This window comes from Neoarius graeffei, chromosome 19 (genome assembly GCF_027579695.1).
Source record: "Neoarius graeffei isolate fNeoGra1 chromosome 19, fNeoGra1.pri, whole genome shotgun sequence".
Taxonomy (NCBI): Eukaryota; Metazoa; Chordata; class Actinopteri; order Siluriformes; family Ariidae; genus Neoarius; species Neoarius graeffei.
In genome coordinates, this window is record NC_083587.1 from 33938811 (window position 1) to 33964842 (window position 26032).

At 41.1% G+C, this 26032-nt stretch overlaps 2 protein-coding genes across 4 annotated transcripts in view; one reads left to right on the forward strand and one right to left on the reverse strand.

The window, feature by feature from the left end:
- ezh2 (enhancer of zeste 2 polycomb repressive complex 2 subunit) overlaps window positions 1-21288 on the forward strand; it is a 37176-nt gene extending 15888 nt beyond the window's left edge. For all 3 annotated transcript variants that reach the window (XM_060900017.1, XM_060900018.1, XM_060900019.1), the window contains 13 exons: window positions 2351-2514; window positions 2604-2701; window positions 4325-4562; window positions 4924-5090; window positions 5181-5275; window positions 5373-5413; window positions 7928-8053; window positions 9849-10027; window positions 10176-10271; window positions 16013-16094; window positions 16186-16266; window positions 16642-16726; window positions 18456-21288. In XM_060900017.1, the coding sequence (XP_060756000.1) occupies window positions 2351-2514; window positions 2604-2701; window positions 4325-4562; window positions 4924-5090; window positions 5181-5275; window positions 5373-5413; window positions 7928-8053; window positions 9849-10027; window positions 10176-10271; window positions 16013-16094; window positions 16186-16266; window positions 16642-16726; window positions 18456-18516 (1513 nt within the window). In that variant the 3' untranslated portion in view covers window positions 18517-21288. The remainder of the gene's footprint in view (window positions 1-2350; window positions 2515-2603; window positions 2702-4324; window positions 4563-4923; window positions 5091-5180; window positions 5276-5372; window positions 5414-7927; window positions 8054-9848; window positions 10028-10175; window positions 10272-16012; window positions 16095-16185; window positions 16267-16641; window positions 16727-18455) is intronic.
- Window positions 21289-24722: 3434 nt separating this feature from the next.
- The window catches only part of cul1b (cullin 1b), a 57260-nt gene continuing 55950 nt past the window's right edge, over window positions 24723-26032 (reverse strand). The window contains exons 21-22 of the mRNA XM_060900020.1: window positions 25352-25465; window positions 24723-25274 (exon numbers count right to left, since the gene is read on the reverse strand). Of these exons, the coding sequence (XP_060756003.1) occupies window positions 25194-25274; window positions 25352-25465 (195 nt within the window). The 3' untranslated portion in view covers window positions 24723-25193. The remainder of the gene's footprint in view (window positions 25275-25351; window positions 25466-26032) is intronic.

Below are 26032 nucleotides of genomic sequence, written 5' to 3' on the forward strand. Positions count from 1 at the left end.
CACCGCGCCGCGAGATTTTGTTAGGTGCCATATTGGAAGACCAAGTACACATCTATGCAAGTGCATACATACATAACACAAACTACAGCTGAAATGTAGCCAGGGCCGGTTCTGCCCTAATCTGGACCCGGGTGCAACATCACACAACCCCCCCAAAAAAAAAACCCACCAGTCTAAATCAGGACAACCATCACATAACTATAACTATAAACATTTTATATCAACTATTTTAACTAAATGGGCTATAATAAATAAGCCTGCAGGCAGCCACGGCGGGCTGCCTCAGAAAAGTAACCATTTGTCCTACCTTAAAACTCGTTTTGCATTTTCTGCCTCCTTTTTTGTATTTTCGACCCTCCGTTTATTTTCTTTCCTTTTCTGAAAACCCGATTTGTGTCCAGACATTTTGTTCTGCTACCAACGAACTAACTCGTCAGGTCTCGTCTCTCGAGCCCGCGATGATTCCCGTGGGAAGGGCAACAATTGATACATTTTTACAAACAGCCAATAGGGAGGTTGCATTGTTCAGGCTCTTCTTTGCTCAGACACTCAGTAATGCACTTATTATCACATGGAGACGTGATAGTAGTCCACCCTCCTGCTCTCTCCATTCAGTCAGCGAACGTCACACAGGAAGTGAACCCCAGCGGGTCATAGAAACTTGCGCAGGAGAAGAATGACTTTTTTATTTGTAGGCTACGGAAACTTTGAGGAACGAAATAAAAACCGGTATTAACCGGTTACCATTATTTTTAATAAGCGTTTCTGTTCCGGAACATAAAAAATAATAAAGTTTCTGGTTTCGTTTCTGTTCCATGTGAAATAGAAAAAGTTCCCGGTTTTCGTTTTTGTTCCTTGAACCGGTTCAAAGCCCTGGTTTTGACCCATATTATTTCAAAAAAGTCAGACTTTTCTGCAGATAAGATGCTTCTGTTGACCATTGAGTACCCAGATATCTGGTCTGGCTGCCGAAGAATCGAGTCTGACCTTGGACGAAACATAGCCCATTTTCTGAGTGGGTGCCCAGTCTGGATTGTTTCTGTTGTAAAATTTTGCTGGCGCTCCTCGAAGCGAAATGGTAACACGCGTGTTAAAATTATAACAACGACCGAGTGAACCACGACAAGAGAACGCTCATTTTATAGCAAAATTCTAGCAACACGAAATAAAATTCTTCCGTGAGATTATCGAGAGAGCTTTTGAATCTCACCAGAGATGAAATGATTACTGCAAGCATGGGCTGTTTTGGTTTTAGCCTCTGTTAGATCGGCCCTGTCGATGTTGTTCAGCCGTGCTCGTCTCATCTCCGTATTAAGCTTCAGAGTTTCCTCGGCCTCTTTCCGAATCACGGATGGAATTTTAAAAAATCGGAACGTGCCGCAGTCACGAGTACTGTTGTGACCACAAAGATATGGCATAGCTAAAAGAACGCTTAAAGTGCATATCACGGGTAAATTCAGGAGCAAGATCAATGTAATTCTCCTATTTTATATTAAACTTTGGTCAAATATCTAACGTTCTGCATTCTCTGCAATTTTTTTTTACCTTGCACAATACCAGAAAAATCCAGTTGAAATCAAGCCATTTGAGGCGAATTGGTCCGCCTCTGAAAAAACTTGGCATTTGGATTTCCCGGGAAACATTGATTTTCGTGACGTCGCGTGCGGGACGCCTCCCTCTGAATCCTACGCCAGCGCTGGTTTGTTTATGAGAAAACGACCTGGTGGTTTTCTGCAAATTTCTTCAACGTTATCGCGTAATTATTAAAATGGTTAACATTTGTATCGTAGGAGGGTGTTGCAACACCAATCTTGATGGGATTAGTACTCATCGTTTTCCGAAAGACCGGACGATGAGAGAGAAATGGGAGCGCTTGATCTACACAGGCTGTGCACTGAAACCGTGCAAAGCTCTCGCAGCCTGCTGGCGCTTCCGCAGGTAACGTCACGAATCTGGCTCCAGACTCCCTTGGGATTTTTCCAGACGCGTTTTGTTATTTTATTTTTTTCTGCTGTAGATGGATGGCCTTGTGCAAAATTACCCTTCTGGATGAGTGTGTAAAGGGACATACTTTGATATAAAAAAAAAAACACGAAATTCGTCCAGAATATGCACTTTAAAACAGTGGAAAAACAAAGAATTGCACACGCGTGACTTTTTGTATGGAATGTCACTTGACCCTGCGTTTTGTATATCCACAAACATGGCTGACATCCTGGTTTCTCTTTTGCTTTGACGTCACTTGCAAGTCAAGGATAAGTTCTTGCTACTCATCGAAGCATGAAGAGGTGAAATTTGTGGTGGTAAATTCTGACAAACGGTAAAGCTTTTTTTTTTAACCTTTACCCAGGTATAAGGAGCTGACTGAGCAGCAGCTCCCAGGTACCCTTCCCCCCGAGTGCACGCCCAACATTGACGGCCCAAATGCCAAATCAGTCCAGAGAGAACAAAGCCTGCATTCCTTCCATACGCTCTTCTGTAGGCGCTGCTTCAAGTATGACTGCTTCCTTCACCGTGAGTCTCAGCTCTGTGCTCTCACACTGTGTCAAAGAGAGAATGAAGAAAGGGATTGTGATGTGGATGTTTTGCGCTTCTCTCTACAGCTTTTCATGCAACTCCAAATACATACAAACGCAAGAACTTGGAGAACATGGTGGACAGCAAGCCATGCGGCATTGATTGCTACATGTATCTGGTTCAAGTAAGGAAATTTTGTTGGGTATCACAATAAATACATCACTTTAGTGATCATGGTTTATATGCTCACATGGTTTTGCCTCTTATTACCTGACGTATAACACTAGTTGGAGTGCGAAGCCATGTTTGTTTAAATTATTTATAAAGTATTGTACTATTTGCAAGAACTGACAAAAATGGCCAAGTATCAAATCAAAAAGAGTTCAAAATTGATTGTTGGACCAGCACAGGTCTTAATTTAGGCCTACAAAATTAATTTAGATCTTTGAGGCTCATTATCCAGTAATATCTTGGCTATTTGTTGATGTGTTTTATTCCTGAACTTTCATCTCATTACTAGATTAGTAGACATTATTTAAAGAGCTACTTGTTTTGAGTTAAAGGTTAAACCCGGTAAGCCATGTGATCAAACATGTATCTAATTTATATGATTTGTAATAAACATGGATGCAAACGGCGCGCCTTTTGGCGGATGCCGCCTTTTTCACGGCTGTCTGGGGGACTTGTGTGAAGCGTGCAGATCTGATGAGTGTGTTTTTTTTGGGGGGGGGCGCGTTGGAGTGTCTCATCTCATTATCTGTAGCCGCTTTATCCTGTTCTACAGGGTCGCAGGCAAGCTGGAGCCTATCCCAGCTGACTACGGGCGAAAGGTGGGGTACACCCTGGACAAGTCGCCAGGTCATCACAGGGCTGACACATAGACACAGACAACCATTCACACCTACGCTCAATTTAGAGTCACCAGTTAACCTAACCTGCATGTCTTTGGACTGTGGGGAAAACCGGAGCACCCGGAGGAAACCCACGCGGGCACGGGGAGAACATGCAAACTCCACACAGAAAGGCCCTCGCCGGCCACGGGGCTCGAACCCAGGACCTTCTTGCTGTGAGGCCACAGCGCTAACCACTACACCACCGTGCCACCCACGTTGGAGTGTCTGATTTATAATTTCATCAAAGTAAATTCTGTATTAAAATTACTAAATAAGCAAATGCCGTTACAGTCCATGAAACATAGGAAGTATAAGTATGAGAAGAAAACAGTAAATCAGAAAGCTGCGCACGTAAAGCCAATTGGCTGCGCGCCATTATCTGCTGCTGGCTGCACTTCACTGCACGCGCGAGGATTTCCATCAGTCCAACGTAAGTTACGTAATTGGCTTTACGTGCGCAGCTTTCTGATTTACTGTTTTCTTTTCATACTTCCTGTTTCATGGACTGTAATGGCATTTGCTTATTTAGTCATTTTAGTATATAATTTACTCTGATGAAATTATAAATCAGACACTCCAACACGCGCCCCCCCCCCCCCCCCCCCCCAAAAAAAAACCTCATCGGATCTGTATGATTCACACAAGTCCCCCAGACAGCCATGAAAAAGGCGGCATCCGCCAAAAGGCGCGCCGTTTGCATCCATGAATAAAAATAAGTTGTGGACCCCTGGTGGTACTTCATGGATCCCTCTTTGAGAACCATGGTGCTGGAGGGTAAAAATGAGGGGCAATCATAGAAAAACGTAACTGAAAATTACGGCGTAACATCGAACAAACTGTCCATGGATGCTTTTTATTTTCGGACATTTTAAAATATTCTCAACATCGTGAACAAAAACTAAAATGCACCTCAGGACGGCATGGTGAAGGAGTATGCAGCTGGCGTGGTGGCTGAGCGAGCGAAAACCCCGCTGAAACGTACGGCAGCCAGACGCAGAGGCAGAGTCGCCAACAGCAGCAGCAGACCAAGTACACCAACTGTGAACACCGAGACTAAAGACACAGACAGCGACCGAGAGGGAGGGACAGACACCAACGACAGTAACGATAAAGACGATGAGGACAAGAAGGACGAGACCACTAGCTCTTCAGGTACGGGATGAGGGAATCTACTGAGTAAACGCCCCTTCTAATACATCAGAATACAGTTAGAATGAAACGTGTTGGAAAAGAATGAGGATCAGATTTTTTTTTTTTTTTGTAAAGGTATTTGATTAATTCTAGTCGAAGTTTAAGTAACGCCTGTAAAAGCATGAACTCTTAAAGGTTTCATTACGTGGCAATTGTTACGCACGTTTTCATTAGACTTCAAGCACTTGTGATTTGAACGATCTGAAGCGTGTTGCGTTAATGCAGCAGACACACAATTACAGTTCAGAATCAGGCGCAGTATCAGACATGCGAACGTTTCTCTAAGCTTCGTGTGTCTGTTTTTGATTTGGTCCGTGTGTAGAAGCGAATTCCCGCTGCCAGACTCCAGTGAAACTGAAGATCCCTGATCCTCCCGAGAGCGTAGATTGGAGCGGCGCAGAGGCCTCCCTTTTCCGCGTACTCATCGGCACTTACTACGACAACTTCTGTGCCATCGCTCGCCTCATTGGCTCCAAGACCTGCAGACAGGTGTGTGAGACAGTACAGTGGTTTTAAAAGTCTCTTATTTTAAAGAATCATCTGCACACAATCCATCATTGGTAAATTTTTATTTGCTAGGTATATGAATTCAGGGTAAAGGAGTCCAGCATCATTGCACGCGCACCTGCTGAAGATGAAGACACACCTCCAAGAAAGAAGAAGAGGAAACACAGGCATGTTCGTAAGAGGATGCTTGCTTTTGCATCCTTTTGTCATTGGCATTCACCTGTTGTTGGCTTTCCACTGAAAGTAACAGTTTCTCTCTTATAGGTTGTGGGCCACACACTGTCGAAAAATTCAACTAAAGAAAGGTTTGTATTGTTCAGCGTTTCTGATGGAGCTATTTTGTGGATTGGAGTTGATGGTTTTCGGTTTGCAATAATATCGCACAAGACTTGATTTCCGGGGCGTCGTGGCTCAGGTGGATAAGGCGCCATACCATAAATCCGGGGACCCGGGTTCGATTCCGGCCCGAGGTCATTTCCCGATCCCTCCTCGTCTCTCTCTCTCCCCCGCTCATTTCCTGTCTCTACACTGTCCTATCCAATAAAGTTGTAAAAAGCCCCCAAAAAATCTTTAAAAAAAAAAGACTTGATTTCCAGTTTTTCAGAAAAGCTTTGACTTGTATTATAGTGGTGTGTGTGTGTGTGTCTGCCCTTCCAATACTGCGAACCATAGGAATCCTGTTCAGACACAGTGTTCTGGCTCGCTTTCCAAGAGGACAGAGTGCCAGTGATTATTACGGGCAGTTTTGCGCACATCACGATAGATGAAGAATCCCTTTTGTAAAATTAGCCATGCTGGGTAACAATGCAAGGTCGATTACGTTTGTAAGAAACTTCTTAGTTAACTAGTTTAATCCAATACTTCATAATACGATCTAGAATTTGGGCATGGTGTTGGTATTTGAGGGCAGGGCATGGCATCCTGGTATAATAAACTGGCTGGAACACTGAAAAAGCAGGCAGCTATTTAATACAGTATGATGGAGCTGTTTAATTTCAATACCATACAGAACGATTCAGTATCGTGCAAATAGATTTGAAAAGTAGGAAGTCGCACTTCCTTTCATGAAGACGGACACCATTGCTGTGTCCAAAATCACTCACTCACTACTCACTCTCTAGGGAATTCTGTACAGAGGACTATACAGTGAGCTTATTGGTAAAAAAAAAAAAATGAAAAGTGGGGGAAGGAAGAAGGGAAAAAAAACCCAAAACACTTTCGGACACTATTCTGCCGTGCCGTTATTTACGTCATTACTGTCGCACAATTTAAAACGTGCCAGATCAGTCGGCTGGTGGGTTTTCAAAATAATAAATGCACGCATGTGGTTTTGTCCTGAATCCATATTATACTGAGCGTATTTCCTACATTAATAAATACAAAGTACTTTGTGTCTGCTGCATCTTTCAGCTCTTTTAAATCAAGGCTGAATACTTTCTTCTTTGCCGCTGCCTTTTATTCAATCAAATTTGAGGCTTTTGATTAATTCCTCGCTCTGCATTCTAACTTTTATTCTATGTCTTCCTTTTTCTATTCTCTTACCATTTTAATTGTACTTGAATATCTGTTTATAATGTGTTTCTTCCTCCATCCGTTCACCCCAACACACGGCAGTATCATTGCTGTTTTCGCACCACAACTTATAAATTTGTTTCGTGCGACCATGGTGCATGATGGGATATATTGCTTGGTTAGTGAGCATTGGTTGTACACTACTTTTCACAATGCATTGTGGGATACTTTGAGTGCACTATATAGGGTGTAATAAGGGGTGTTCACACAGCACATATCTGTATCGATGCTGCACCGATGTATTTTGTTGCGATATATCTTACACCGGTGTAAATTTTGTGGAGCGTTCACACGTCACAAACCTGCTTGCTAGAGAGAAGCGTGTTAGCACCGGTGCAGCCCCACTTGCGTTCACATGGCAGTTTTTGCGACCGTGCTATACGATAGTAATAATGCGGAAATAAAATATGCGCATGCGTGAAAATATACTTTCTTTTCCCGGTTGTCATGGCATCACCATGCGCCGGGAAAAAAACGTGGATGAAGACACCAGTGTTGCCAGATACTGCTGGCGTTTTCCAGCCCAAAATATGTTCAAATCCTCCAAAATGCACTTAAAACCGCCCAATCTGGCAACACTGGAAGACACGCAGTTCTGTTGTTGTTGATATTTGCCATTTTGGAAGCGTAAAATACCAGGATGCAAATTATGCAATGCCCGTATGTAATCAGCTCTCCTCACGCGTAGCGAGTCTACCCCTGTAGCGTTCAGACGTCCCATTTTATATCGGTGCTGCCCTGCAAACTAGCATTTACTCCGGAGTAAATTTCTTAAACCACCTCCCGAGCAGGGTTAGATTTGCACCGGTTTAAGCAGCTTTCAGGGGCTACACCGGTATAACTTTGTACCGTGTGAACGCTCTACCGGGGCAGCCCCGGTGCTACACCGGAGTAAAAGTTGCCGTGTGAACACCCCTATAATTCTCACTATACATTCGGACAGCACTACAAAATGGCAAACTCACTATATAGTCCAGTGAGTGATTTCGGACACAGGGCATGTCTCATTTATTGGGTTTTGTTCACACAGAACTTCAACTTGATAGATAGGTTAATGAATCTGTGCAGCTGGTTTGTAAATACCGAGTATGATGCAGATTCTGACTGACTGATCAGTTAAGTAAAGATTAATTACCATCAGGAAGGGTTTGTCAGTTGATTGGGGTAGAAAAGCAAGTCAAAGGTACCATAAACAGAAATGATGGCTCATTATGCCAGATAAGGTTTTAATCTTGTTCTCCTCACAGATGGCTCCTCCAATCATGTCTACAACTACCAGCCATGTGACCACCCAAGGCAGCCATGTGACAGCTCCTGCCCTTGTGTCACTGCTCAAAACTTCTGTGAGAAGTTCTGCCAGTGCAGCTCAGAGTGTGAGTTCAGACGCGTGCGTTGTTGAGAGCCGTAAAGCCAAATGTGGTTTTAAGTATAGTGTATTATATTTATTATTATATTATAGTGTCTCTTTCCAGCTTTGTTTTAAAGCTGTCAACATTAAACACCGAATAACCTGGCAGACGTGTTTTATAATCTGTTTAGGTAAACTGCTTTAAAGTGCATATCCTGGACCAATTTCTTTTTTTTCTTTATATATATATATATATATATATATATATATATATATATATATATATATATATATATATATACATACATACACACTGTATATGAAAGTATGTCCCTTTACACACTCATCCAGAAGGGTAATTTTGCACAAGGCCATCTGTCTACAGCAGAAAAAAATAAAACGCGTCTGGAGAAATCCCAAGCGAGTCTGGAGCCAGATTCGTGACGTCACGTGCGGAAGCGCCAGCAGGCTGCGCGAGCTTGCACGGTTTCAGCGCACAGCCTGTATAGACCAAGTTTAGCAGCGAGCGATTTTGCATTGAAATATGGAATTGTCGCCTGAGCGCAAGGTTACTTCACTTTTGGATGAAGAATGTAATGTTGCTACACCCTCCTACGATACATCTGTTAACCATTTTAATAATTACGCGATAACGTTGAAGAAATTTGCAGAAAACCACCAGGTCGTTTTCTCATAAACAAACCAGTGCTGGCGTAGGATTCAGAGGAAGGCGTCCCGCACGCGACGTCACGAAAATCAATGTTTGCCGGGAAATCCAAATGCCAAGTTTTTCAGAGGCGGACCAATTCGCCTCAAATGGCTTGATTTCAACTGAATTTTTCTGGTATTGCGCAAGGTAAAAAAATTACACAAAATGTTAGATATTTGACCAAAGTTTAATATAAAATAGGAGAATTACACTGATCTCGCTCCTGAATTTACCCGTGATATGCACTTTAATGCTGGTTTGTTTTCAGCAACATCTAACACATGTTGTGTTACAAAAGTTTTTTTTTTTTGGTCACCACTATAATATGAGTGATTCCACGCTTATGGGGACATGAACTTATTTTTTTTTTTACAAATTCACCTAAAATCATTTTTTTTTTACCATCAGGTCACAAAACATGTAATCTTTAATGAATGATATGTTAAAAGATAACTTTAATTTTCTGAGATGTAATAAAAACATATTTATATGCCAAAGTCAAGCCTATGAGTTCCAAAATGATGTCTGTTCCATTACTTCTGTTACGATTGTCCATCTCGCGTCCGTTACAAATTAATTACAATCTAGCTATATACCATGTTAATCTTATTGAAAGAATGTGTATGTTTATTCTACTACACATGTTTGTTAATTATATTTGCTAAAACATCACCTTCCTATGTTTCAAAAAGTAATTCTACATTGTTAAAATTGAGAATATATATGTCCACAACACTTCTGTTACGTTCTGACTTTGGCATATAAATATGTTTTTATTACATCTCAGAAAATTAAAGTTATCTTTTAACATATCATTCATTAAAGATTACATGTTTTGTGACCTGATGGTAAAAAAAGAAATGGTTTTAGGTGAATGTTTAAAAATAAGTTCATGTCCCCATTTCAGTACCCATAAGCGTGGAATCACTTATTTATATATATATATATATATATATATATATATATATATATATATATATATATATATATATATATATAATATAAAATCATGTTATTTCTAAAAATATTCTGTTAGTTGGGTGTTCAGGCTTAGTCATTTTTAAGATTGCTGCAGATACAGTTGTTTCAGATGTTTGTGTGTCATGTGCAGGCCAGAACCGTTTCCCGGGCTGCCGCTGCAAGGCTCAGTGTAACACAAAGCAGTGTCCATGTTACTTGGCTGTGCGCGAGTGTGACCCCGACCTCTGTCTCACCTGCGGAGCTGCTGATCACTGGGACAGCAAAAATGTCTCGTGCAAGAACTGCAGCATTCAGAGAGGAGCCAAAAAGGTGCAAATAACCTGCAATGCACAGGACTTCATATCCCCTTCATATGTGTCTGTTTGAGTGATTTTGAAAACTACAATATAAACAAAATGTTTGTGAAGATCACATTAGTTACAATGGATTTCTCTCTTTCAATCCTATTTGTGATCAGCACTTACTGTTGGCACCGTCTGACGTGGCAGGATGGGGCATCTTCATCAAAGAGCCGGTTCAGAAGAACGAGTTCATTTCCGAGTACTGTGGAGAGGTGAGCGCTTTTAAAAGCAAGCTCTACTATTGTACTTTTTGTAAAGGTTTTAAGCTTTTAACCTGAGCAGTGATGAGCGCATCATGGAGAGTTTCAATAAAATAACAGCTCAATCCTGGAAATAACAAGGCTGCTTGTCCATTAGGCCATTATTAAAAAATTTTCTGTTTCCGGTCCACCGGCCGGGTGAGTGCCTTTTGTGTGGTTGAAATTTTTTTTTTAACGCTGTTTTTTTGACATTTCTTTCGGGTTCATAAATCTAAAATCGGACTTGACATTTGCGCATTCCCAGGGCTTTCCACTAAGGCTCATACTAGCCAGCCATGACAAATAAGTAGCCAGTCGGGAGGGGGCGGAGTAAACACAAAATAAACTCCTGTGCACGCAGTTCCCAGGATTAAATGTGTTTTCCACAGACCATTTATTTATTCACTTTACTCAAATACAAAGTAAAATGGCAGTAAATCATCTTTCTTTTCTTGCGTATTGCATCATGAGGCGTTCCTGGCTTGTAAATCTCTTATCTTCGGTGCATGACACATTCACGCAGCTGAGCATGCTATGAATTAACAACGACAACGGTCTGCAGTGGCGGCTACACAATTACACACTCAGCGAACATTTCTCCATTTGTGTATGAAAATACACTCCAACCACTCAGTTTGGTTTCATTTACAACCAACGGTGTCTTTTGATGCCAGCACGTAATTGAACGAGAGAAGACTGGTTTACCGGAGACAAAATAAGCGTCATCTCTGCTTCTGTTCCCTCCAATGTCACCTCCGACACACTACTGCCTCCGCCGAGTGCGTGCACACCGCATGTCGGGGCCACGGATGAGTTACTCTCCCTTACTCTGCGCATGCGCCGTGCGGCACAAAAAAATGGCAGCCACCATGAAGGAAGGAGATCCGGAGTTTTCAAACATTTGCTTAAGTGTGAAATCTCAAAATGGTATTCTAGCGAACAACAAAATAGTAAAGATTCAGAAAAACAAATCATTCAGTGATCATTTTAATAGCGTAATTTCATCCGAACTAAGCCTAACGGCCGATTTAGAATTACAAAAAGTCCGTGTGTTGGACATTAAGTACCTTTTTGTAAAAGTTTTGCAAATGTTGCAGTCAGCATTTAAAATGCTAACTTAAAGTTTTTGTACAAGTTTCAGTTGATTAAACCGTCATATTTTATTAAATGTGTCTGCTTTTGTAATAAAAAAGTACTGAAAGAAAAAGCAAACACAGCATTGCGATTTCTTATCCATCCATATAGATATAAAAAAAAAAATCCCTCCCTCCTGACTGAGAATTTTTTTGCTCACCCAGTGGACAGGAAACGGATTTTTTTTTTTTTTTTTAAGGATGGCCTTAGGTACATACGTTTGTGGTTGTGTGTGTGTGTGTGTGTGTGTGTGTGTGTGTGTGGGGAACCTGACAGTTCTAGGGACTCGTTGAGAAGAACTAGCCATTAGAGAGCTCCATACCGTACCTTCAAGAGCTCTTTTTTTTTCTCACCCCCCATTTGCATTCGCGCTTCCAGTAGGAACACTGAAATGATGTTTGCTGGTTGCTTTAGCGACGTCACTAGTTTGTTGTTTTCATATGAATTGTGGACAAGATGAACAGTGTTTTTGTGCTGCTGTGAAAACAGCAAACTAACATTAGGATTTAAACTGGTCCATTTTCGTGTGTCGTGTTTTAGTCACGTATTTCGATAGAAATGGATCGTTACGCTGCGCTGTGAAATTAGAGAAACCAGGAAGTGTTGTGGGGCGGCACGGTGGTGTAGTGGTTAGCACTGTCGCCTCACAGCAAGAAGGTCCGGGTTCGAGCCCCGTGGCCGGCGAGGGCCTTTCTGTGCGGAGTTTGCATGTTCTCCCCGTGTCCGTGTGGGTTTCCTCCGGGTGCTCCGGTTTCCCCCACAGTCCAAAGACATGCAGGTTAGGTTAACTGGTGACTCTAAATTGACCGTAGGTGTGAATGTGAGTGTGAATGGTTGTCTGTGTCTATGTGTCAGCCCTGTGATGACCTGGCGACTTGTCCAGGGTGTACCCCGCCTTTCGCCCGTAGTCAGCTGGGATAGGCTCCAGCTTGCCTGCGACCCCGCAGAACAGGATAAAGCGGCTACAGATAATGAGATGAGATGAGGAAGTGTTGTATACTGGCAGTAAATTCTTTATTTTGCATTATAAAGAGCAAGTTTGTGGTGGAAAATAGTGACTGTTTAAAATATGTTTACCTAACATTAGTGTGGATTTTTATTATTCTCCGTCCAAACAAAGTTTGGCGGCGGATATAGAAACTGGTTCCATCTGGCTGTCCGTCCGGTCACGTTTTCATTTCGGGGCCATGTCTTTGAAACGACTGAAATATGAAACTTTGTATACATTTCAAGCAACATGTGAACTGGTGCCTTTTGCTATTCTGGATTTTTGAAAAAAGTATTTTTCAAATTTTTACATAAATAATAGATTTTGACTTGGTTTCTAAGAGCAATGTTCGTTTCCGGAGCATATATCCAAAACTATTCATGATAGGATTTGAAACTTGGTATACATGTTAACAAGGTGCTGTAGATGTGCTTTTTCATACTAAGAAATTTTAAATTTTTCATGTTTGCATGGAAACAATTTCAGACTTGGTCTCTCAGGTTAGTCTTAGGGGTAGGTTTTGTTTCCGGAGCAGAACTTGAAAACTGAGTGGTATGGTCTTGAAAGTTGGTATATGTGTTGATTAAGTAATTTATATGTGCCTTTTGATACCAAGCAATGTGAGAAATTTGAGTTTTTAGCCCACCTGGACCAAAGGTCTGATGGGTTTATGCCATGGGCTGCTGAGGTCAGTGTAAAGAGGTAGGGTTGGTTTCCTGCAGCACAACTTGAAAAATGTGACTCATAATGTCTTGAAACTTGGTATATGGAGTGGGGGATATAGATGACCGTCTTGTTTTATAGGTTAAGGGTTTTCTTATGATAAGAAAAAAAAAACATGGACAAGAACATTTAGTTTAAGGTTTTATATTTCACTCGGAAGCATCAAAATCGTATTGCATTTCCTTTGTCACATGTAGGCTTAATAAAACCTGGACTTCATTGTCAGTCCATTTGTCTGGGATCCACACACATGCTTTTTTTTAAACCCTAATGTTCATGGCTGATGGTGTACACAAGTCTTTAAAACTGGCTGCGTAATGCAGCCTGCATTGGCTCATGTGTTGGACCCATCATCTGGACCAATCAACGTACACTTGCATCAGTCATGGTTCCTATGTGCTAGGAGAGTACCTACTCTGAAGTACGAGCTTAAAAAAAAAAAAGCCCTTCAAAACAGCATTTTAAGGACTATAATCATTCTCAGTTCCTGCAGTGAGGACACAAAAAAGGGCACATCTTCCTCCAACACTTATAAGAATTATGAAAAAGTTCCTCTGGTCCGAAAGCGCCTTATGGGCACAGATCCGTGACGATGCATGGGTGGATGTGAGCCTGCACGATTTTTAACCCAGTCCATTCCCATGTTAATGAATGGAACATGAGCCAAGCTTAGGTTTTAAGTAACATTTCCACAAATAATTTTTCGTAATGAACTTTCAAGACGGGCCCGACTGAAATATCAAGAGGTCGACGATGGTGCTTTTATAACCTTATCAGTATCTGCCAATTACACGAGTCGCCGAAAGCACAAAGAGACCCAAACAAGTAGACTGGTGGTACAATCACCTGCAGGTAATACCCTTCTTATCATGCGAATACAGTTACTTCCCAAAAAATATCAATATGTTGATGCAGCTTGTTCCCTTGAAATGTTTTTTATTTCCATTGTAATGGGTAGAACCTCCAGGCAGTATTGGTTCAGAACATCAAGTTGTAATGACAAGTGTTGCATTCAGCTCTGTTCTTTTGTAATATCCTTTTGCAACAGTTGTTTCTGTGGTTAATTCTTAAATGTAGGCTGCGTTTTTCTAAAAGATTAATCATCGAAGCGAACTTGTAGTACTCGAGTCTTACTCGTGCCCTAATTTTAAGGACTCGTGACTCGACTTGGACTTGAGCACTGATTACTCGGACTGGTAAATTGGAGACAAGGACTCGGATTTGGCACGTGCGTCAGACTCTCAGGCACACTCTGGATGGCGCGCGCGCCAAGTGGACTCGCACTTGCACAGGATTAAGGCACAATCAATGCGTCTATATTTAAAAACTCTGAAAACACGCTTACTTTGCGAAGTATTGAGTTGCGTTGCTGACACATTACCGAGCCTGATTTCCTGTTTCTCGTCTTTGATTCTGCCGAGTCTACGATAGCCTGTTTGTGCCTCGCTCAAACTATTGCCTGTTTTACGATTTTGCCTGCCATTCTGGATTGTTTGTGTCTTCACTTGTATTAATAAACACACCTTCTGCACTTACATCCGTCTCCCAACCATCTCTGACAGAATACTTCGTGCTCCCTGATAAAGAGAAGCACATTTACCTGTTCATACGTCATGTTCAGGAACAAACTCGTGTTAATGAGGCTAAAACAGGCATCGTCAAATGGTGCGGTTGGAATTTTGGACTCGGATCAATAGTGGACTCAACTCAAAAAATATATATGAGTGATTCCACGCTTATGGGTACTGAAATGGGGACATGAACTTATTCACCTAAAACCATTTCTTTTTTTACCATCAGGTCACAAAACATGTAATCTTTAATGAATGATATGTTAAAAGATAACTTTAATTTTCTGAGATGTAATAAAAACATATTTATATGCCAAAGTCAGAACGTAACAGAAGTGTTGTGGACATATATATTCTCAATTTTAACAATGTAGAATTACTTTTTGAAACATAGGAAGGTGATGTTTTAGCAAATATAATTAATAAACATGTGTAGAATAAGATTAACATGGTATATAGCTAGATTGTAATTAATCTGTAACAGACGCGAGATGGACAATCGTAACAGAAGTAATGTAACAGACATCATTTTGGAACTCATAGGCTTGACTTTGGCATATAAATATATTTTTATTACATCTCAGAAAATTAAAGTTATCTTTTAACATATCATTCATTAAAGATTACATGTTTTGTGACCTGATGGTAAAAAAAGAAATGGTTTTAGGTGAATAAGTTCATGTCCCCATTTCAGTACCCATAAGCGTGGAATCACTCATGTATATAAAATTTTTTTTATTTATTTATTTTTTAATGACTTGGACTTGAGCACTGGGGACTCGAGACTGGACTCAGACTCGGTTTAGTGACTCGACTACAACACTGCATAGAACTGTAGCATTTGAAATAATAAACTTTCAGCTCCTTTTTGGGGCTAAACTGAAATTTATGCAGAACAGGGTTAAAATAATAAAACTGTTTCTCATGAGCAGAAATGAGAGCATTCACATCATTTCAGGAACTAATTTCAAGCACGACTTCGTGTTGTGTAGCCATAAGGTAACATCTATAGCACATGGCTGAACCCTTGGAAAAAATTGGTTCGATCCTGGCGTAGTTCCTGCGTCCTGCTTTTGAAGGACCGTGTTCAGCAATGGAGAAAATTATAAACACAATCTTTCTGAACTTATTCTAATCCATTACTTGGCTACTGATGATGCGGTCCAGGTTCTTTATTACAGATGTGATTTCTGTAATGCTGCGGTGTTTGAGCTGGTCCTGGCAACAGTCTAAATAAGCTCCGTTTTCAAGTGTAAGTTGTTTTGGTCAGTATTTCTACTACTTTCTGTTTCCTGTAGATCATCTCCCAGGACGAGGCTGACCGCAGAGGAAAGGTCTATGACAAGTACATGTGTAGTTTTTTGTTCAACCTTAACAACGGTGAGTCGATTTCTCCACACTCAGTGTTGCAAGTTTGTGCTCTTCTTTTTCGTCGTTTTTTGTTTTATATATCGTTCGGTTTTCTCTGCAGATTTTGTTGTTGATGCAACGAGGAAAGGCAACAAGATCAGGTTTGCCAATCACTCTGTCAACCCCAACTGCTATGCAAAAGGTGAGGCATCTTAAACGTTGCACTGCATCTGAAAATAAAATGTACAGTGTTCCCCTTACAGCAAATGTCAATCCAGTAGAATGATTTTTTTTTTTTTTTTTAAGTTTTGTGCTGGAGCTCCAAGTTAATGGTGCTAATGAAATTAGATTGTGGAATGTACAAATTACTGAGCCAGATGTTTTAAAGGCGAGTGTGTGCTGATCTGGACATGCAGTTTGCACAATACTATTATGTTTGTAAAAATAAGGAAACAAACTTAAGACATGTCTTGGCTGTTCCTTTAGTAGTAAACAGGAGAGCTGATCTACTCACTTTTTTATTTATTTATTCCCCCCCCCCCCTCCCCCACACACCTTCTTCTTTCCTCCTTTTTAGTTATGATGGTTAATGGGGATCACCGAATAGGCATTTTCGCCAAGAGAGCCATACAAACCGGGGAGGAGCTTTTCTTTGACTACAGGTAAGTGTTGACCAGCTTTGACTTTTTTTTTTTTTTTTCTTTACACTACATCTTCGACATGTGGCAGTCAGCTATCATTTAAAATCATAATCACAGTCTCTGCCGTCACTCGGCAGGAAGCTGTGTGCATGTTTCTAATGACTGTTTTGGGGCAGATAAATGATAGATCTACATATTAGAGCTTTGATTTACCCGAGCTGCCTTGGCTGCTTGTGACAGATGCACACTACTAGGCATGTAACTATTCATGCAATTCTCAATTTGATTCACAATTCAATTTTCCCCTGATGTTTTTTTTTTTCTTGGGGGGGGGAGAGAGATTAAATGAGAATTTTATTCCCAAAAAAAGCAACATTTTTATTTTCCTAGTCTTTATCACTTTAAATGTTTCTTTTTGTTAAATAAAGAAACTCACTTTGTTTCATTTTCTTAAGTTATTTACCCATGTTTGTAAAGGGAAAAAATCTTGTTACTAAAATATTCCTTATTATTAGAAATGAAAAAGTTCACTAATGGGTGTTTTTCTTAAATTTTATGGACATTTATACTACCTCCATTTGCTTCTCTTTTCTTTAGCTTTTGGCAGTCTGTAAAAAGCTAACTCTGATTTCTTGTTGAATTTATTTGTACAGTCAGTCGCACACCAGCTTTCCTGTCCCTTTTCTTTTGCTTTTCTGTCTTTTCCTGGCATTAAAGGAACAGTCCACCGTACTTCCATAATGAAATATGCTCTTATCTGAATTGAGACGAGCTGCTCCGTACCTCTCCGAGCTTTGCGCGACCTCCCAGTCAGTCAGACGCAGTTAGACGCGCTGTCACTCCTGTTAGCAATGTAGCTAGGCTCAGTATGGCCAATGGTATTTTTTGGGGCTGTAGTTAGATGCGACCAAACTCTTCCGCGTTTTTCCTGTTTACATAGGTTTATATGACCAGTGATATGAAACAAGTTCAGTTACACAAATTGAAACGTAGCGATTTTCTATGCTATGGAAAGTCCGCACTATAATGACAGGCGTACTAACACCTTCAGCAGCACATTGATACGGAGTTCAGATATCAATGCGCTGCCGAAGCGCGCAGAAGGTGTTAGTACGCCTGTCATTATAGTGCGCACTTTCCATAGCATAGAAAATCGCCACGTTTCAATTTGTGTAACTGAACTTGTTTCATATCACTGGTCATATAAACCTATGCAAACAGGAAAAACGCGGAAGAGTTTGGTCGCATCTAACTACAGCCCCAAAAAAATACCGTTAGCCATACTGAGCCTAGCTACATTGCTAACAGGAGTGACAGCGCGTCTGACTGACTGGGAGGTCGCGCAAAGCTCGTAGAGGTACGGAGCAGCTCGTCTCAATTCAGATAAGAGCATATTTCATTATGGAAGTACGGTGGACTGTTCCTTTAAGACCTGTTTTACTTCCGCCTAGGGTGTAGTTATGCTCGTTCCTGCTATTTTACGTTATTCCCCCCTCTGCTGTTAAAACAATGCAATTATCGAGATTTAATTTTATTTCATCAATTCGAATAGTCATAAATTTGTACTTTTGTCACTTATCATTACGCGATATATCGTTGCATGCCTACACATTTACCTTAGCACAATAATGATGTTTCTGTGAAAAGTTATTTAGTATCTTGGCCCCAACATGATTTTTCATCCAGCTTATACGTGTTTGTATGCGGTGGGGTGGTTTTGTCTCCCCCTCCCTTCCCTTTCTCCTTTTAGATACAGTCAAGCGGATGCTCTCAAGTATGTGGGCATTGAACGTGAAATGGAAATTCCATGAATCCGTCTACCTCTGGAACAAATGCCTTACACTCTTCAGGAATTTTCTCTCCACATGCCGTTTCAATACTGGTTTTTATAGGACAAGGTGATCTGCCGATTTGGATATTTCTAGTACTTTTTTACACTTCAGTCTTTCCTGTCATTATTTTTCTTGACCAACAGGCTTACTCTGGGAATTCACTTTTTGACAGTAACTTGAATATTCACTTGTTTACAGCTTCAAGTTTAGCAGAGATCTGTCACTGTCTAATGGGCTGTTTTTGTTTTCCAGTGTTCCAAACTTTTTTTTATTATTATTATTATTATTTTATTATTATTATTTTTTTTTTTTTTTTATTGCAAACAGTCAATGTCTTTCAACCTTTGGACCAAACTGACAGTAAATCGCAGGTTCAGAACCAGTTTATTAGGTCATAAACCTGTATGGGCTGATTTATACTGGGTTTGCAAAACTGCAGACATTATGTGCAGATAATTGCACATATGAACACGTGCACCTGGAGTCAGTGGTGCGCATCCAAACAAAATACTGATGTTTTGCTGTTTAGTGCTGTACTTTTAACATTTGTGACTGTTAGCTCAAGTTCGTCTCTCATTGCCTTCCATTTAAAAAAAAATTTTTTTTTTAATCTAACCACAAGAGTTAGTTCGTTTTATTTGTCACAGCAGCTATAAACAGTACCACCATCACCAACTTTAGGTAATGAGACAAAAACACAGCTTGTCATTACAGAAAAACTGTAACGTGCTCTGTTCTGAAGACCTTTTTAAAAATAAAAAAAAACTACTGATGGTCATAAAGCGCTGGCACTGGAGACTTCGTCCATAAATGTTACATTAATGTCTCTTTACAGAAAACCTCATGTTAAAGATCATATGTCAATTGTTATCGACTGTTATTGAAGCCATGGCCTAATGGTTAGGGAAGCAGCTTTGGGACCAAAAGGTCGCTGGTTTGATTCCCTGAACCAGCAAGAATGGCTGAAGTACCCTTGAGCAAGGGACCTGCTCCCCAGGCTGCTCTGGGTACGTCGTACGTCGCTCTGGATAGGAGCGTCCGCTAAATACCTGTAATGTAATTTATGAATGTTCGTTATTAACTTGGACGATGTGGAGACTTTGCCAAGCAAGTCACCGTTAATGAGTCCTTACAAGAGAAATGATGACGCTTATTAGAACAAGTGCATAAATCGAAAGCTGTGATTTTGAATTACAGCTGGTACTGCTCTCAGAGCTGCTGTTATGGAAATGTAACCGCTTCTGACCAATCAGATTCGAGAATTCAACAGCCCTGTTGTACAAGTGCGTTTAACGTCATAGAACTTCTGCTAAACGGTCCTCGAACTGCTCTGCTCTGCTTTGGGTTTTGTCCCAATGCTACTACATACACTTCCTTACTCGACCAGTCAGCAGTTGCCCGACTCCCAGAACTGTTGACTCGCACGAGTTAGTCATCCTTTTCAAACTACACTTGACCCCTAAACCCTTTCTCACACATGCGTTCATCTATCTTGATGTATCAGTATAAATCAGCCCTGCCTAATAAACCGGAGTCTCGCTATGCCACACCGGTCTTCATCAAGTTGAGGTGTTTTTCTGATCCATATGAAAACCAAAGTCACTTTCTCTGCTTGTCTGTCACCACAAGCATCTGCAAGAGGTATCAAGTACTTTCTGGAGTGCCAACACATCCAGTTTCTGTAAAATAAATGAAAAAGTAAGTATTTAAAAAGGAAAAAAAAAAAGACAAAAAAAACCATGGATAGATAAAATATCTAACTTGCGGTGCCTTGAAATTACACTGAATTGTTTAGGTGTCCTGAAATGTTGGTGATTTGTGTATTGAGTTTGTTGTATGCATGAACAAAGATTTCAAATGGAGTAGAAATCAGAATCAGGGAACTTTTCAATGTTTTCTTTTTATTATAGAAATCTCCACATCTTTTGAGCAGCTTTTTGCCAGACCATCACTGTAGGATGGAAACGTTTTGGACAGTCAGTAAGGTCTTCCTGTCGTTAAATATTGGGTCATCCAGCATGTACTGGCAGTGTTTTTTTCGTTTTATGTGTAAAAACCTATAAACGGTCACATAATCAAGTGCACAAGTCAGTCGACAACTTTTTCCGATGAATTCAGTGGGTGCCCCCCCCCCCCCCCCCCCCTTTCTCTTTTCCACTTTGGAAGAAATTGGCTTCCATGTTTGACCCTGGATTAAAGACTTATTACACTGTAAAATCATTGATTATACATAACTGATGTATTGATCACCTTTACTTTAAAGCTATAGTCAAGCCACCTTTCAGTGTTTCCTCCAGACCACATGACTAATCCAGAATCCCTGAATGCTAAGGCAGGGCAAGAGACATTTCCTTGCCCTGATATTTTGAATTCTATCTGGTTTACATCGTTTTAATTTTTCCAGTGAGCTTTGAGGAATCACTGAGACTTGCGTTTCTTCTCTCGTCAGTTATATACAGTACCAGTCAAAAGTTTGGACACCTACTCATTCGTAGTTTTTTTTTTTTTTTGACTATTTTTGACATCAAAACTATGGGGTAAACAAAGTCCTGAGAGAAAAAAAGTTTCATATTTTAGTTTCTCCAGCGTTCACCTTGACGCTTTACACACTATTGTTATTCTCTTAACCAGCTTCATGAGGGAGTCACCTGGAATGCTTCTCAATTAACAGGTGCCTCGTCAAAAGTTAATTAGTGCCATTTCTTGCCGCCTTAAAGGAACAGTCCACCGTACTTCCATAATGAAATATGTTCTTCTCTGAATTGAGACGAGCTGCTCCGTACCTCTCCGAGCTTTGCGCGACCTCCCAGTCAGTCAGACGCGCTGTCACTCCTGTTAGCAATGTAGCTAGGCTCAGTATGGCCAACGGTATTTTTTGGGGCTGTAGTTAGATGCGACCAAACTCTTCCGCGTTTTTCCTGTTTACATAGGTTTATATGAGCAGTGATATGAAACAAGTTCAGTTACACAAATTGAAACGTAGCGATTTTCTATGCTATGGAAAGTGCGCACTATAATGACAGGCGTACTAACACCTTCTGCGCGCTTCGGCAGCGCATTGATACGGAGCTCAGATATCAATGCGCTGCCGAAGCGCGCAGAAGGTGTTAGTACGCCTGTCGTCATAGTGCGCACTTTCCATAGCATAGAAAATCGCTACGTTTCAATTTGTGTAACTGAACTTGTTTCATGTCACTGCTCATATAAACCTATGTAAACAGGAAAAACGTGGAAGAGTTTGGTCACATCTAACTACAGCCCCAAAAAATATCATTGGCCATACTGAGCCTAGCTACATTGCTAACAGGAGTGACAGCGCGTCTGACTGACTGGGAGGTCGCGCAAAGCTCGGAGAGGTACGGAGCAGCTCGTCTCAATTCAGATAAGAGCATATTTCATTATGGAAGTACGGCGGACTGTTCCTTTAATGAGTTTGAGATCAAACGGTAAATAATATAGTAAACAGCCCTATTCTACAACTGTAGTAATCCATATTATATCAAGAAACGACCTCCATCTTTACTTTCAGACATGAAGTAACTTTTAATATAAATAAAGAAAAATCACCGAATTAGGTGTTTCCAGACTTGTAGCTGGTGAGATGTAGAAAATTTAAATATTACTTTCGGGAACATGAAGTAATAGATTTAAGAATTTAGTAACGAGCCATGAAATCAGTGTTAACTGATGGATCGGTGCTCGTATTTTCATTGGTAAATACGTAAGCTAGTGTTTGTACTGAAATGTAATAAATAAATAGTATACAGGCTGTCAGAGTGCGGTCTGTGATTTTTTTTTTTTTTTGGTTACAGTTGGAAATGACAGCATACTTTTTATTATTAAGCTTTTATTCGACTGTTGAATCGAATGATTCAAAAACAAAAGTTCTATAACGATCAGTCTGGACCTGATGTGTTGGTCAGTGGGAAATTGAGGAATAAAAAGCTCTCTGCCTCGAATAAATGGGCAGAATATTACTGTACGTGTTTCATGTAAGCATAATGTCGCTGCACACAGTTTGAGGCCCTCTTGGTTATATCAGTGATGGTGATCAATAATGTAATGAATGATTGATTACACAGCCTGTAATGTTTACTGTTACAGGAAACTGTATTTTTTGTGAATGGTGCTAATCCAATCATGTGAAGTCAAGGCTGTTTGGTGAATGAATGAATGAATCATGGTACTCGCATACATACCACATCATAAGGGCAGGGATTTTCCTGCTACGTCAAACAAGTCCAGACATGTTGGATGACCCATGAAATCAAGTCCAGTTGAACATTGATACAAGTTGTGATAAATCCACAGCAATAAGATCAGCCTCAAATCACGAACACGTGAAGATCTTTAACTGTCCCTATTTATATCTGCAGACTCTGAAACCAGGTTTGGCTTTTTTTTGTAATTTATTAAAAACTTTTTGCTGTAATTTGCCAAGTAGAATCCTGACGGTTTTCTCAGTGCGAGTTTGATAGCTCCTCACCAGCATGTTTCTCCTGAGACATTCAGTCGTTTTTCTTTCCCTGAGGGTTTGTGACCACTCTGTTTCTCTCTGCCTCTGATTGTACAAGGTGCTGATTTGTAATGTTTACAGATAATATTGTTGAAAGTAATAAACAAATCTAAAAATAAGCTCAAGTCGCCTGCTATGTATTTCTGAACTGGATGAAATATGGAGGCCATATTCTTTTTGTTCTAATATTTCAACAAGTTTCCACTAAGTGTATTATATCCTCAACCAGAGGTGTTTAAATGGACTGTGTGTCGACTAGAGAGCTAACGGAGATTAATATTCTTATGGTTAATGCCGGGGCGGCACGGTGGTGTAGTGGTTAGCGCTGTCGCCTCACAGCAAGAAGGTCCGGGTTCGAGCCCCGTGGCCGGCGAGGGCCTTTCTGTGTGGAGTTTGCATGTTCTCCCCGTGTCCACATGGGTTTCCTCCGGGTGCTCCGGTTTCCCCCACAGTCCAAAGACATGCAGGTTAGGTTAACTGGTGACTCTAAATTGACCGTAGGTGTGAATGAGAGTGTGAATGGTCGTCTGTGTCTATGTGTCAGCCCTGTGATGACCTGGCGACTTGTCCAGGGTGTACCCCGCCTTTCGCCCGTAGTCAGCTGGGATAGGCTCCAGCTTGCCTGCGACCCTGTAGAACAGGATAAAGCGGCTAGAGATAATGGACGGATGGACAGACAAGTTGTCTTATTTTTGAGAGAACAAATAAAACTTGTCAACGATCCCCACAAGTCTAGTCTTCCTTCTTAAATTGTGCACCAGAAATACCCTTACGATGTACTTCAAACGGTACGGAATTAAACAACTATTTCAGATATTTGACCTTGACCCTGTTTGGCTCAAATCCCAGATCTAACCAGTTCACACACTGCTTCCAGTGATAATTCTATATAAATCCTACCAACAAACATTCACACTAATGAGAATCTCCGATTAATGGATGGACGGACAGATGGACACCCTGGAAGCATGAGTCAGTGGTGGAGGCAGAAAAAAGTGAGGCTGCTAAGGGAATGACAGGGTCACAGGCAAGCTGGAGCCTATCCCAGCTGACTACGGGTGAAAGGCGGGGTACACCCTGGACAAGTCGCCAGGTCATCACAGGGCTGACACATAGACACAGACAACCATTCACACTCACATTCACACCTACGCTCAATTTAGAGTCACCAGTTAACCTAACCTGCATGTCTTTGGACTGTGGGGGAAACCGGAGCACCCGGAGGAAACCCACGCGGACACGGGGAGAACATGCAAACTCCGCACAGAAAGGCCCTCGCCGGCCACGGGGCTCGAACCCAGACCTTGCTGTGAGGCGACAGCGCTAACTACTACACCACCGTGCCACCCATTATAAACAAGTATTATTCAGAATCAGAGCAATGATTGATTTGATTTCTAAGAACTGTGAATGTTTGTTACCTGCTAAAATACAGATTCCTGTCGCTCCTCTGGTTAAACCCACGAGTGTCCAACTTGTTGCCATGGAAAAAATCCTTTTTTTTTTTTTTTTTCTGCTTCACCTGTTCTACTGCGTGTAACTAACTTCATATTGATTTTTCTCGCTCTGGTAAGAAAAGGCAAATCTGACTCAAATACTTTTGGAAACCAGCGAGTCTCAATATGTCTACCGATGAGCTTTCAGTTACTGGAAAGAGCTTAAAGACAACTTAGAGAAAATTTAAAGTTTATTCATGACATTTATAAAACAAAAGACACTATACAAATGATGGAGCGGATAAAAGCTGCTTACACAACTCTACAAGGGCCAGTTTAACAAATATATTCATAAAGCGCTGCCAGAATTTTTTTTTTCTTATATGCAATAATAACCTTTTTAAAGTCAGTCCAAAGTCATTTAATTTATTATTAAATTAATTAGCTTTGCTTTTCAGATGAGAGGCAGAAACATGCAACCCCGAAGCCAGGTCAGACCTCGCTAAGGGTATGGCGGCTTATTTACAGATCAAAACGGCGCCGGAGATCCTGAACGGCTGAGCTGAGACTTGAGAAGAACAGCAGTGTTTAGACGCCTGTGTTTTAAAGGGAGCTCCAGTGTCCGGGTCCATGCGTGCATCCCTTATAATGAAAGCCAAGAGGCTTTGGGAATGATGTTCGAGTCGGACTTTAGAAACGAGGGTTTAAGCCAGGTAGCTGTAGGTGTCCTTCTCACCGTCGACTCGCTCCAGGTACTCCTTCTCTATCAAAATATCGATGCATTTCTGAAAAAAGAAACAAACCCGCTCAACTTCAGTACACAATTCCGGAGGAGATGCTGCATTATGGCGTAGCTTTTTACCTTGATGACAGGGACTCGAGGTTTGAAGCGTGATGATAACTGGTTTAGCACTTCCGCAAGGAGCTGCTGGTGCTTCAGTACTTTCCTCATCTTCATAATCCTGACGATAGCAGCCTAAAAAACAAAACAACACCACCACCACACACGGAGCATCAAGGAAATGAACGACTAGTTCTTGAATTGTGGATTCACCCTAGACTCTGAACTGTGCCAATATAATCTGTATACTAGTTGTTTACTGTAACCCTGGCGACAGCAAAGGGGATTAAAGTGTATTATTATTTATTTCCTGTAAACAAAGAATTTAGTGCAATCCTGAACTACTTGCATATTAAACTATGATTAACATATGATCTCATCTCATTATCTCTAGCCGCTTTATCCTGTTCTACAGGGTCGCAGGCAAGCTGGAGCCTATCCCAGCTGACTACGGGCGAAAGGCGGGGTACACCCTGGACAAGTCGCCAGGTCATCACAGGGCTGACACATAGACACAGACAACCATTCACACTCACATTCACACCTACGGTCAATTTAGAGTCACCAGTTAACCTAACCTGCATGTCTTTGGACTGTGGGGGAAACCGGAGCACCCGGAGGAAACCCACGCGGACACGGGGAGAACATGCAAACTCCACACAGAAAGGCCCTCGCCGGCCACGGGGCTCGAACCCGGACCTT